General features: G+C 36.5%; 1 protein-coding gene across 2 annotated transcripts in view; it reads right to left on the reverse strand.

The window, feature by feature from the left end:
* The window catches only part of HIATL1 (hippocampus abundant transcript-like 1), a 41,314-nt gene that overhangs the window by 22,453 nt on the left and 5,058 nt on the right, over nt 1-13,803 (reverse strand). For both annotated transcript variants that reach the window (XM_012726669.1, XM_012726668.1), the window contains exons 2-3: nt 4,683-4,778; nt 1,348-1,410 (exon numbers count right to left, since the gene is read on the reverse strand). In XM_012726669.1, the coding sequence (XP_012582123.1) occupies nt 1,348-1,410; nt 4,683-4,778 (159 nt within the window). The remainder of the gene's footprint in view (nt 1-1,347; nt 1,411-4,682; nt 4,779-13,803) is intronic.

Consider the following 13,803-nt stretch of genomic DNA (forward strand, 5'->3'; position numbering starts at 1 on the left):
GTTTCTCTTTTTTGGTTGCTGAGTAATATTCCATCTTTTTAATCCAATCATCTACTTGTGGGCATTTGGGCTGCTTCCATGCTTTTCCAATTGTAAATAAAGCAGCAATAAACATGGGGGTGCAGGTATCTTTTTCAATCAGTAGAACACTCACAACTTTTACATCAGTTATGTTTACTGAAATATAATAAAAGTAAGATATTTATCTAGTACATGGTAATTTAAAACATGAGAAACACTGAAAGTTAAAGTACTTCTTTGCTGAACTTACTGAGTCATTTGTACAGTGTCTGTCTTCTTTGTAGGCATACACTGTATTGTAGACAGGGCACATATTCTATATATTAAGAGCAGTCAAACACCGTATTTTGAGCGTCAGTTAGCTCTTAACATTTTACCCTTTGTACTTTCCAAGTCATCAACATTTCTTTAAAATTACAAATTAGGCATAATTTTAAGTGTGCTGTTAGGCACAAAGGAAAGTTATTTAATTTGGGAAAGGCAAATTAGATCCTATTCCTGTATGCTTTACTACAAAGTAGGGGCAGGAACACAGCCCTTATTTGTAAGCTTTTCTAATAGCTATCACATTAAAATCTAAACAATGAAGGCTAATTAAGACAAGTGAAACATGCAGAAAGTAGTAGCTAGAACACCAGCAGTGTCAAGAAGTCTCTACATGAAGAACTACATGTTGATGCACCTTCTTCCTCAAAGTCAGTCTATGCCCCCCCAAAAAACTATTAAACAACCCACAAAAAACAACCCCAAAACAAAACAGTTTAACACTCAGGCATTTTATTCTGTAGATACGAAGAGCAGCTAAAAGTCCACATAAGAACTGTTAAGTACGTTAGTAAAAATGAAGTATTGCTGTTACTAGTAAACCATTTTATGCTTTATGGATTTGAGCTGAATTTTATTTTGACTTTGGTAATCCAGATAAAAATTTAGTTAGGGGCTCTCCCTGGTGGTGCAATAGGTTAAAGCACTACATTATGAAACTCTCCCAAGCCACTGCAGCACGAGTTGGATCCCAGGCCAGGGAGCTGATCCACATGGCGTGGCAGACATCTCCTGACCCACCCCTGTCCCCTCAGCAGTGTACTTTGTCAATCTGCCTGTTCTGCTTCCCGCTCTGTCTCTGGTGAATCCTCTCACCCACCACACCTCTGGCCTATACCCTAGTTCTGTATGCATAAATAATTAAATCTTTTTAAAAAAAGTTAATTACATCTCCACAACAAACAATAATCAACTCCCTAAGTGTCATTTAAACTTCCAGAGTTATACTACCAAGGGTTCTTGGCTTTAGTTCATTGTGAACCATACAAAAAATGTTCTTACCTTTACACCTTGAATAAGACCATTCATGAGGAAAGTGTGTTGAGGAAACGTTTCATGCAGAACCTATAAAACTCAAACAAATGTCAAGATAAATTAAAAGACAAACCTCAGCAAAAACTTAATGAAAAGTTTTTAAAATCAATAAAACATAAAAAGCTTTCTGAAAAGTATGAAAAGGTAACAGGCAGAAATCTAAATAGGTCCACAACCTAAAAGGAATGCCCAACAGTCAAAGCTGCTTTAATTACAAAAAGCATTTTTAGCAAAATTAAATCATTGATTGGATTGGCTACTCTGAAAACCATCAATAATTTTGAGCAGTTACTGGAAAGGGTCATACAAACTTAAATACAGGCCTATAACCCAGATTAATATCACCTTGGTAGTTAAGGGAACCCTAACCTTCAATCTGTAATATAATGATTCCAAACTGGTACTTCCAAATGTCTAGTAGAAAAAAAATGTTTGCAAATATGTAAGCATACACATTCACAATACATACATACATATATACATGCACACACTGCTACTTTTTTCTACTTCTACCTAAAAGTCCATTGATATGACAAAAGAAATATGAAACTAAATTTACAACATTCTTAGAAAGCAAAGAATAGCAAGGGACTTTGGACAGTATCTACAGATGAGAAGAGGGACAACAAAACCTACAGTTAAATAGACAATATGATATGAATGCAAAAAAGATCTTCAAAGAATCCAATTTTCCAAAAAAAAAAAAACCCTAAATGAGTTGGTTATTAAAAGATGATAAAATATGTTCCTAGTAATTTTGCTCTCAAAATTGCTGACTCTTTTGCTCTCAAAATTGCTCCTAAGATGACAACTAAAAGCATAGTTCTATGAACTGAATGGCGTGGGACTCCAAAAGGCAAGTCGTATGAAATACAATCACATGATGAACTACTTCCTATTATAGAGGAAATCCCAGAACCCCCACACTTTCATAAATCAAGAGCACCTACAAGCAGTAGTATATACATTCAGTTCTAAGGAAAAGGGCTTTTTGATGGGCTGGAGAACTATACTTTAGCTACAGGTAGCAAACTGATAATACTATTTACCTCACACTATGTTTTTCAAGTGACTGAGTTGTCAAGTGTATGTTTTACCAAACTCCCTATGCTTTTCTAGCTTCTGACAGGAACTCAGATTTCAAAACATAGGGTTTGAATTACCACATCACTGCATTACTTAGTAGAGTAGAAAGAACATGACTCTCCACTACAACACCAAACCATTCAACACAACATTTAAGGAAAACCACTGTAAGGCACAAGAAAGAGTATCACTCTCTTAACCACTTGTAACTATGCAAGTCCTCTCTTTTTCCTTTTCCTAATAAACCTGTCCTTGTAAAATGTAAAAAATGAAAAACACATCAACCTATCTCATGTCCACAGATGCAAAGACACTAACAAAATGCCAGTGAATCATATCCAGAGACATATTAAAATGCATGTTATACTAATTGAAAAGGTTTATTCAAAGAACAACATTCAAAATCAATGTAACTAACCATATTAGCAGAATAGAGGAGGAGGGTATTTCTAATTATTAACTGATTATATACAGAAACTTCACTTGATAAAAAATTTAATATCCACCCATGATAACAATCCAAGCAAAGTAGAAAATTTCCAGAAGAGACTATCCTTTCTCTGAAAACATCTCAAGTTTATAGCAAATATATTTTGTGCTTTCTACCACAGGTCATCTATAAGATAAGGATGCCCACTAGATTTGCTTCTATTCAAAACTGTACTGGATCATAGTTTAAAAAATAATAAAAGAAAATTATAAAATAACTGTAAAAAATTAAAACTGTCATTTACAAAAAATATGAGTATGGATAAAAGAATCTACAATAGGGGACTCCCTATTGTAGGGCTTAACTCTCAGCACTATGAAAGCTATTTGCAGGCACTGCAGCATGAGTTCGATCTGGGCCAGGGACCTGACCCACATGACACAGCAGACCTCTCCTGTCTTGCCCACGGCTCTCCTCAGCAGTATATTTCAATCCATCAGTTCTGTTCCCCACTCTGTCTCTGGTGAATCCTCTCACTGCTACTGCACCTTTGGCCTGTACCCCAGTTCTTAAATACATAAATAAATCTTCCAAAAAATTATTTAAAAATAATCTGGAAATATTAATAGTGAATTTAGCAAAATTGCTAGATAAACTGTCAATACACAAAAACAAACAAAAAATTAATTAAAACTTTAAAATTCCATTATTCACAACTCCATGAAAAACAAATTCCTAGAAATTAATCTAGTGAAAAATGTCTGCACTGAGAAACATAAAACAATTTTCAGAGAAATTTTTAAAGACCAGATAAAAGGAAGGTAGATAACATAAGGTACATCAGCCTCCTCAGCCCATTAAAGTAAATTAACTAATTAATTAAAATAAAAAGGAATCTGACAGTCTAGTATATATCAAAAAAACCTAAGGATTTTTGAAAGTAGGCTTTAGAATTTCTGACAGGGCATTAAAAACAATAAAATGTTTTCATCTCCGTATGAATTCTTACCAAATAAAGAATAATGTCAGGGTTACTTCTATATTGAAAAAATGGCTTAACTTCTGTAACAGATTATAGGCGACTGGTTGCATCAGAAAACTGTTTTGACACTCTTAACTTTGTCACCTAATGAAGCTAGGGGGAAAATATCAGTGAACTAGGGTCAAAGATAAAATAACATAGCTCCTTAAAACAAGTAGCCTGATCTGTTTATCTCCAGACTAAAAAAGGTCTCAGAGAAGCACTCAAGGACATAGATTTATGTGCCCACATATACCTGTTTATAAAGAAAATATTTATTGAGCAACACTGTGTTGAAGGCAGCTCTACAAAGAAATGGCTGTAGATAAGCTACCAAAAAGTGGAAATTTGGACATTCATAATTACCACTTTCATTGTACAACACATTCACCAAACCTCCCACTTACTATGTTCTTAAGTCAGAGGTCATTATATCCACACAAGGCAAGTTATACACTAAAAAGTTTTGTGATCATTTCCTTTAGGACACCTTACTCTACCTAAACATATATGTAAATCATGCACATCACTCCAAAGAATTCTGGTTCAGTGGGAACATCTCCCTACCCATGAATATTTAGGAAACAGCCCAGTTGTTCTGTCGCAGGTAGCATATACTATACATTGTGGAAAACAACACAATGAAATAAGCAATCTGAAATGGATGACAAGAGTTACTCTCAAACACAAAGTCCCAGGGGTATATGCTTTAAAGAAAAGTCTCTTATACCCTCACAAAAAAGGACCTAGACTGGCAATACTTACAGTTAACATTGGAGTTGTTAACAGACCCCATGCAAAGAATTCAAGAAAGATGACAATGGCAGCATGGTATACACTTGGTCTCCCAAAGCCTTGTCCCTAAAAAAGAAAGTGATTATGAAAAACTGTAAATATATAAATAAGAAATTTATAATCCTAAATAAAGGGTATCAAATGCACCCACACCCTGAAAAATGTACAAAATCAACTTAGGACCTACTAGTATTATTTTAGATAAAAACTACATTTGATGATACCTGTGATCCCTCTATCTTCCCTAATATAGACCTATTTGTTCTATCAATGCAAATCACTGGAATTTTGGTTGAAAATCAACTGAGCCTTCAAGATACTGGAAGTTCCTGGATCTGTAAGTTCTGTCTCTTACTGACTATGTGCTCCTTAGCAACTTGGCCTTTCTAAGACTGAAGTTCCCTAGTTGCATATTGAGAGGCACTGGCCTGTGGGATATATTCCCAAAAGTTTCAGGGGCAGCACAGATGGTTTAAATAACAGAGCTTGGGGGAAGAATAAATGACTAAGTCAAATCTGAAAATACTTGCCATGCCTAGAGATGTCAAAATTTGACTTTCAGTTTCTGTTATAAGACTACCTATCCTAGTTTTCTGAAGTTTGTGACTTCTGGATATGACATATAAAGTTCCCTACACTTAATGTTCTCTGATTATGGGACACATGCTTTGCTAGCACTGAGCAGTAACTGGAAGTGATACGTATAAAAGGCTATAAAAAACCACACTATTGTTATGCTTACATTTTTAAGCCTTCAAAAGATAAAAGTACATCTGTGCATGCTTTAACTATAATCTAATCATGAAGAACTGATGATACAAATCCAAACTGTTGGATTCTGCAAGAAAACTGTCTCCTTAAAAGTGCCAATGCCATAAGAGACAACAGGTAGATACATACAGATTAAAGGAGACTAGAGTCAGGACAGCCAAATGGGTGATCTTACACTAGATTCCAGAGGAAAAGGGGACAAATCTGATAATGGACTATATGTTAAATATCATATGGCATTAATGGTAAATTTCTTGTTTCTTCTGTGTGTGTGTGTGTGTGTGTGTGTAAGAGCTGGGGTGGGGAGAGGATTCACAGGAGACAGAGTGGGTAACAGAATAGGTGGGCTGACTGAAATACACTGCTGAGGTGAGCAGCGGGTGAGACAGGGGGAATCTGCTGCCCCATGTGAATCAGTTCCCTGGCTAGGGAATGAACTCAGGCCATAGAGTGGTAGTGTTGAAACTTAACCTCCAGGCCACCAGGGAGGCCCCTCTTGGTTGTTCGTGGTGAACTCTACTCATTGCCAAATGGGTTGGGAAAATTTTTGGTTAATTTTTATACATAAGCAAATGTCAAAAATGTTACTTGTTGAATTTAGATATGACTATTCATTTTACTATTTTAAAATTTTCAAAAAGAGCCAAAAACAATTATTACAAATGCAAACTACAAGTACCTAGATTATTTGCAAGCTCTATTAATAGCACTGTAGTTAAGTACTGTTAAGTAAGACATCTGCAAAACATAAAGCACTTCACAGAATTTAAAGAACAATTTAAGCATTAATAAATAAAAAATCAAAGCCTTTAGTGCAATACAACTTTTAAAAGTAGCAATTTTCACTACTGAAGGTGAATGGAAATGGTAGCAAGTATTTGGCTTCAGCTCATGACTATGATTCTCAAGCCCTTCCTTATCAGTTTTTCCAGCTGCTGGCCCCAGAAACCTTGCCACCATTCCTGACTCTTCTGTTCCTTCTGATTCTCTACTAGATCTGGACTGGATTACAAAGCAACTTTCCTCTTCTGCTTTATCACCCACAGAACAGTAGCTAGAGTGAACCACCAGCTTAAATATAAATGATATTGTTTTGCTTTACCATCTTCCCAGCTCCCATATCATTCTACTACCCACCCTTCTAACAAACTTTATGATTCACTTTTGTTTGTTGCCTATCTCACCTGGGAAGGGAATGTAATCACCAAGAAGAAAAATTTTATTTTTGTTTAATGACATCACAAATAGCCCTTCTCTCACTCCGCTGTAACAAGAGCACAATATACTGAGATAGAAGAAACTCTAGACTAATGTCTTTTATACAACAGAACTCAGACCGTAGAAAATAAATTTTTAAAAATCTGAAATAAGGGACCAATTTTCTTCAACAAAGAGACTGTATGGGGGGGGGGAGAAGAAAAGGAAGGATATGTTGCATATAGATTTAGAAATATTAACAAAAAGTAGTTATGTCGACTTCAGGCTTTGTCGAAACCAATCACAGAAATTGAAAACAGACTGGATGTTAGATGAAACTAATTTATTATACTTGTATTAATGATATTAAAGAGATTTTTTTTCTCTCAAAATATCTCTTATAGATACATAGTAATGTGTTTGTGAAATGAGGTGATGTCTGCAATGTTTAAAAATTTATAGCAAAACAAAAATAAAGAAGTGGCAGCAAAAATAAATTTAAGAAAGTAAAATGCCTACCTGCAGTTACTAATCTTTTGTTGTCTATACTTTATGGTGTTTTTACCAAAAATCATTGCCCAATCCAGTATTAGGAAGCTGTATTACCACTGCAGCAAAGTAACTGCTTCCAAATAGTGTTGAATATGACAACAAACAGTCTAATGCTCTGAAATCAGTTATTTTATCCACTGAGTATCATGCATATAAGATCCTCTAAGAACACTGTAAATAGCTCACAGTAGAAAGCACAGGAAGGCTACCCTACTTACCCTCTGCAGTTTCTGTGATTCTGTGCTCTTTCCTAAGTAATGAAGCTCTATTTATGGAGACCACTGGGGTAGAGATCCATGTGACTACAATGCTGACTAAATATGTAAACAGACACACACTTTAGTTTGTGGTCCATGTATCTGTGTGCTATTTTTAACATTCTGCCAAAAAAAAAAAAAAAACCGAAAAACAAAAAGACAACTCATCTTTTCACTCACACAATATGTTTAGATACATCAATTAGAAATTGTTTGAATTACCAAACATCTCTACATCTGACTCACTAGCTCTATATAAATTACTTTCATTGAGCTACCATTCATTCCTAGCCAAAAACAACAACAGCAGAGACAAATGAAGCACTGACAAGCAGGCCTTGCAACAGTGGGAGCTTTGTGTGGGCAACTGGAAATACAGTGATAAAAATAAATCAGCTCTTCCATTCTTCCTAAATTCTTGGTGGCTCATGAAAAATGTGTCATAGGTTTTGCCTTAAAATTCTCTGAGTTAGTGAAAGACTTCATCAAAATTTATCAAATTATTTCCAGTTAGGTTTATCCAGGACAGCCTCTTTGGATCAGCTCAATGTCTCCCCTCTCCATTTTGTCCTTAAATCAGTATAACATCTTGAGATGTCTAGAAGTAGAAGGTAAAAAGTGTTGGAAATGTCTTTACAAATTCATACTGCCATCTTTCCCATGGAGCACTGCAATGGTCTCTTCACTCTGCCTTGACTACTCTTCCCTGCACCCTTCAATTCTTTCTTGACTGGAGAGTGATCAATTTAAAACTACAAATCTTATCCATCACTCCTAAGGAAGAATGCAGAAAATGAACTACAAATTTCATTTATTCATGTTCACACAACCTTTTTGCAACATGATTCTGCTGTCAATATCAACAAAATGTTTCTCCACTTCCTGAATCTGGGCTGGCTTAACAATTTGCCCTGAACAACCCCTGTCTGTGGGAAGTGGCTACATTGGCAAGATTGTGCCAGGATGATGCCTCCAGACAAATCAGTTAGCAATCATCACCAAATGCCTCAGGTAGAAGCAAAGGCATCTTAGATCACTCCACACCTATCAAGCCTCCTGGTGCCTGAGAAGCATGACTGGGTCTAAATAAACCCACTGAACAACCTTAGCTGCCTCTGCCTCAAAACTACTAATCCAGAGCTTAGCAGAACTGTAATATATGGTGGTTGTTTAAAGTCACTAAATTTCTTTCTTTTTAAAAGATTTTATTTTATTTATGCATAGAAGAACTGGGGTAAAGGAAAGGGGTGAGAGGATTCATCAGAGAGTGGGGAGCAGAACAGGCAGACTGAAATACATTGGTGAGGGAGCAAGACAGGTGAGATCTGCTGTGCCATGTGGGTTAGCTCCCCCACCAGGGATCTAACTCATGCTGCAGCGCCTGCAGACATCTTCATAGTGCTGAGACTTAATCCCTTGTGCCACACCAGGGAGGCCCCAAGCCACCAAGTTTCTTATGTAGCAATTATTAACTCTCATTGTCCTCATGATTAAGTTTAAGCTTTTAAGACTTTTATATAAGGTCCCTTCTGTAGTTCTGTCTTTCAGTCCACACATTACTCAACATGTGATATTGAAAAATATTCATATAAATATCATCTTCAGAAAGGCTAAAATAATCATAAAAAGGAATAAATCTGCTTACTCCTAATACCTGATTTCAAATCATACTACAAAGTCAATCAAACCAATGTGGTTCTGGCATAAAGACAGACACACACACCACTAGAATATAATGCAGTCCAGAAACAAACAAACACATAATGGTCAAGTGACTTGTAACAAAGGTGCTAAGACCTTTCAATGGAGAAAGTACTATCTCTTCAACCAATCGATATTCCGAAAACTGGATATCCATAAGCAAAAGAATGAGACTGGACTTATTACACCATGTATAAAAATAACTCAAAATGGACCAAAGTCCTAACAGAACCACTAAAACTATAAAACTCTGAGAAGACAGCAGAGGGGAAAAGTTTCATGACACTGGATTTGGCAGTGGTTTCTGGCAAAGACACCTAAAAAAAAGAACAGACAATAAAAGAAAAAAAATTAATTGGACTTGCACAAAAGTTTTTCATTTTGCTCATCAAGAGTGAAAAGGCAACCTGTAGGTGGTAGAAATAACTGTAAATCACATATATGATAAAGGATTAATAGAATATAAAAAACTTCCTACAACTCAACAATTAAAAATGGGCAAAGGAAAAAGAAATGAAGATGTTTAACATCACTAACCATTAAACACATGCAAATTAAACCCATGATGAGATTACTTCATGCCTATTAGGATGGCTGCGATTAAAAATAAAACAACAGGGACCTCCCTGGTGGCGCAGTGGGTTAAAGCATAGCACTAAGAAGCTAAAGCCACTTCTTTATTAGTTCAATCCCAGCCTGCCCCAGAGGAGATCACATGGCACCGCAGACCTCTCCTAACCCAGCCACTGCTCCCCCCTCAGCAGTGTACTTCAATGATCAGCCAGTTCTGCTCCCCACTGTGTCTCTGGTGAAGCCTCTCACCACCCCTGCACCTCTGGCCTGTACCCCAGCTCTGTATGCACAAATGTTTAAAAATAAATAAATAAACAATAAAATAACTACAAAACACAACCAGGAAATACCAACTGTTTGCAAGGATGTAGAGAAACTATACCTGCTCTTATTCTATGAAATGTAAAAGCAGAAATGGAGGGAAATCTTGAAGGACAAGGACAGGTAAGGGACAGTCAAAGGATCCTGAATAATACCCAGGCAAAAATTAGCTGTAACAGCACCAGAACCACGAGCAAAAGACTTTGTGTCAAATCCTAATCAAAGCTCATTACAGGTAAGAAATCTTAACTCATTACAATCTTTTGAGATAGTAACTATTACCCTGTGTTACAGACGGCAAAAGTCAAATGCAGAGAATTTATGTAGCTTGCCTAACTCTACACAGTAGATGCCATATCTCCAGTGTCCTGCTTCCCACTATCTTACCTAACACTGCCTTTTTCAGAAAGACCAAATTTCTTCATCAATAAAATCAGCACATAAGTATGGCAGGTAGCCTTCACGGCAGCAACCTGAGTCAGAGGTACAGGAGTCAAATGTGGATAGTTCCTCCAGCAAAATAAAGTACAAACCTTAACTAACCCACCTAACCTTTCCCCATACTAAGTAGTCTGACCTAACTGATGTATATTTCAGCAAAAGGATAATGTTCACCAACCCACTTATCTGCTTTCTCAAGATGACCTGAAAAGTTCGGAAGAACTAGTACACGTATCTTTTGTCATTCAGGTCATCTGCTGTCAACTAGAAAATCAAGTTAAAAGCTGCTTGCATTTATCAAGTACTTGTTCCAACGCAAAGACCACACTACCCAATAAATATCAGTAACATGCCAACATGGAAGCAAAAGGGGAAAGGCTTTAATTTTTCTGGGATGTGTAGTATATGGCTGCATTTCCCACCTCAGCCTGTTCTCCAATTCCACAGATTTAGCCAAGCAGGAGTCCAGAGAATAAAGGACAACATAACTATCAATACTTCAGTTTGAGTGACTCACAGCTTTTCATATAAGATGAAACATTTTTTAAAGGGGAGGAGGGGCATATTAATAGTTTCAGATGTAAGATATTATAGGTTCCTACCAGGTAAACTCTAGATGCCTTATTTATGAGTAAATAGTAAAATGACTACTGTGTAATCTTAAAACTCGATTGAGAAATAAGAAAAATGCCCTTAGTACAATGTTATCTTTCAGTTCAAGTGAAGATCCTGAGGCAGATGTCATACATTTAAGAGTAGCTATTGTATTCCATGGTGTAAATATACCATCTTCTTAATCCACTTATTTGTCCTTGAGCAAAGGAGTTGTTTCCATAACTTGGCTATTGTATATAGTACTGCAATGAACATAGGAGTATAGACATCCCTTTGCATTAGTGTTTTTTGCATTCTTTCAGTAGGTAAATTTAGGAGTAGGATTCAACTGTAGAATCAAGACTACCAAAGAAGGGGTAGCAGTAAAGGGTGACGGAAGCCCAAAGGTGTTGGAGAACTGTAGGTGTCTAGTGGTTTATGTGTGGTTACACTGGAAGAGTTGTGAATCTATACCTCTGAATCAGTGTTGTAAACCACTATTACCTCAAAACAAACAAAAAAAAAACCCAAAAGTTCAAAAGTTGTAGTCTTCCTTCTTCCTCTTAGGCAGTCTAAGGTGGTCTAAGAGTAGTAGAACTATACAGTTAAGTGAATATACAAAGCAACTATATGTACACTCTGAATGCTGAAAACAGGAAATCACCAGTTGACTGGTAATGACTAATAACTATTATTTGCATCAGAAGAGCAAAATATCAGTATTCCTAGTGATGTAGGTTTACTGCCTCTGTTTTTCCCATCCTTTAATCTCCTTCTCTTCTTTACTATCAAGAGACTACAGCTGACACTACAACTTTGATACCAATAATTTCAGTCTCTTTCCATCTACAATATCTCTTCCGGGCTCCAAGCACAAGATACTTCCAAAACCTTCTGGGCAAGTCATGTGAGTACTCCCAAAGTCAACATAATCAAGACACTGAAGAGTATACATTATTTCTAAACCTGAGTATATAGGTGTACGTACTCACACCAGATAAAAATCAGAGCAGTTATATATACATTCACTTATGGAATGCGCACATGGCCCTGGACACACATATGAGGAAATCTACTTTCTCACTTTCTTAAATCAAGGTCACAAAATCTCTAATGAGTTCAGAAATGAATGGATTTGACACAGTTTCAACTGCCATCTCTGAATGAAAAAAAACTCACAGATATTATCTTTCCATATGACCTGTCAGCTACTTTAAGACTACCTAGAAAATAATGTATATGGCCAGATAATACCTTCAACGCAAGTTGTGGAAAGCATTTTCTATAAACTATTGCTCCTTTCATTATGTTCGACTGAATAAACATTCATCCCAAAAAACACTTTAAGGAGTAAAGAACAGGGCTTAGGCAACAGGCTTAAATAGGTATCTGATCACCCTAAGAAGGTTAATAATTTGTAGGAAAAAATTCTCAAGTAGCTAGAACCTGAGTTCTATTCTGGCTTCCTGGCTTTAAACAATTTTGGGGGGCTTTAGTGCTTTCATATATAAACTGAGAACACTAAAGCTGGATACTAGCCCCTCCTGCATAAGCATTTCTACAAAGCAGCAGGACCAAATTCACACAGCAAAGAGAAGATTCTTAGACTGTCAGTGAGGTGGAAGAGAGAGGAGGATGAGTCAGAGAGCAGGAAAGAAGTTAAGGTTGCCTAAACTCTCAGGACAGGAAGTCTGTGAGACACCGGCAAGTGTGCAACTTCCAGTATTCAGGCATTTCTTTCCATTGGTTTCTTTTTTCTTTAAATATATTCAATGGGAAAATGAATAAATACAAATACAGAAGCACACAGGTTAAAAACTCTAAAAGTCAATATTAGAAATGATCATTAGAATGAATTCAGTGTAAATCCATGCAGAGCTTACAATGCATCTATAAAACTGTATTTTTAATGTGGTGACATTGCTGCACAGTTAATTTTCACAAGATACATATTCCCCATAACTGTGTCAATAGGTATATAGCTGCTTAATTTTAAAAAGCAGTTTAGAGCTACACTGCATGGATGCATCACAACTGTTTCATCAGATCCCTTTTAAGTAACAATCAATCTTTCATAATTACAACATGAATACATACACATCCTGCAATATACCTGTATGGTTTTATACAGTGTCTTAGGATAATTTCCTTGAAGTGGGATTGCCAGGTCAAAGTTTTTTAACAGGTGTATACTGACTATCTGGCTTCCATGTAGGTATACTACCTATAGAATATTTCATAAAAAAATGGTGACTGAATACTGAAGATTTCTCTAAATCAGTATTCAAAGTTCCTAATACTTAAAAAAGGCTATATATCGCCACACATTATCTTATGACTATTTCATGCTCATGACAGTCACATGTGTCAGGCTGTAAGGCAACATATAAAGCCACTATTTTTCTTCAAAGAACATCCTATCATCCTGTTACTGATCTCATACAGAGTGCTTCTTCTTTTACCACATCACAGGATAAAAACAATGCTTGTCTGTTTACTCGCAAAGAAACAAACATTCATTTAGTACTTCTTAGAATTGTCTGTTAAAAACTAGTATGTGGCCCTCCCTGGTGGCGCAGCGGGTTAAAGCACAGCACTAAGAAGCTTAAGCCACTTCTGCATAAGTTCGATTCCCACCTGCTCCGGAGGAGATCCACATGGCGAGGCAGACCTCTCCTGACCCG

Source organism: Condylura cristata, unplaced genomic scaffold, assembly GCF_000260355.1.
Source record: "Condylura cristata isolate star-nosed mole 26May11 unplaced genomic scaffold, ConCri1.0 scaffold00017, whole genome shotgun sequence".
Classification (NCBI taxonomy): Eukaryota; Metazoa; Chordata; class Mammalia; order Eulipotyphla; family Talpidae; genus Condylura; species Condylura cristata.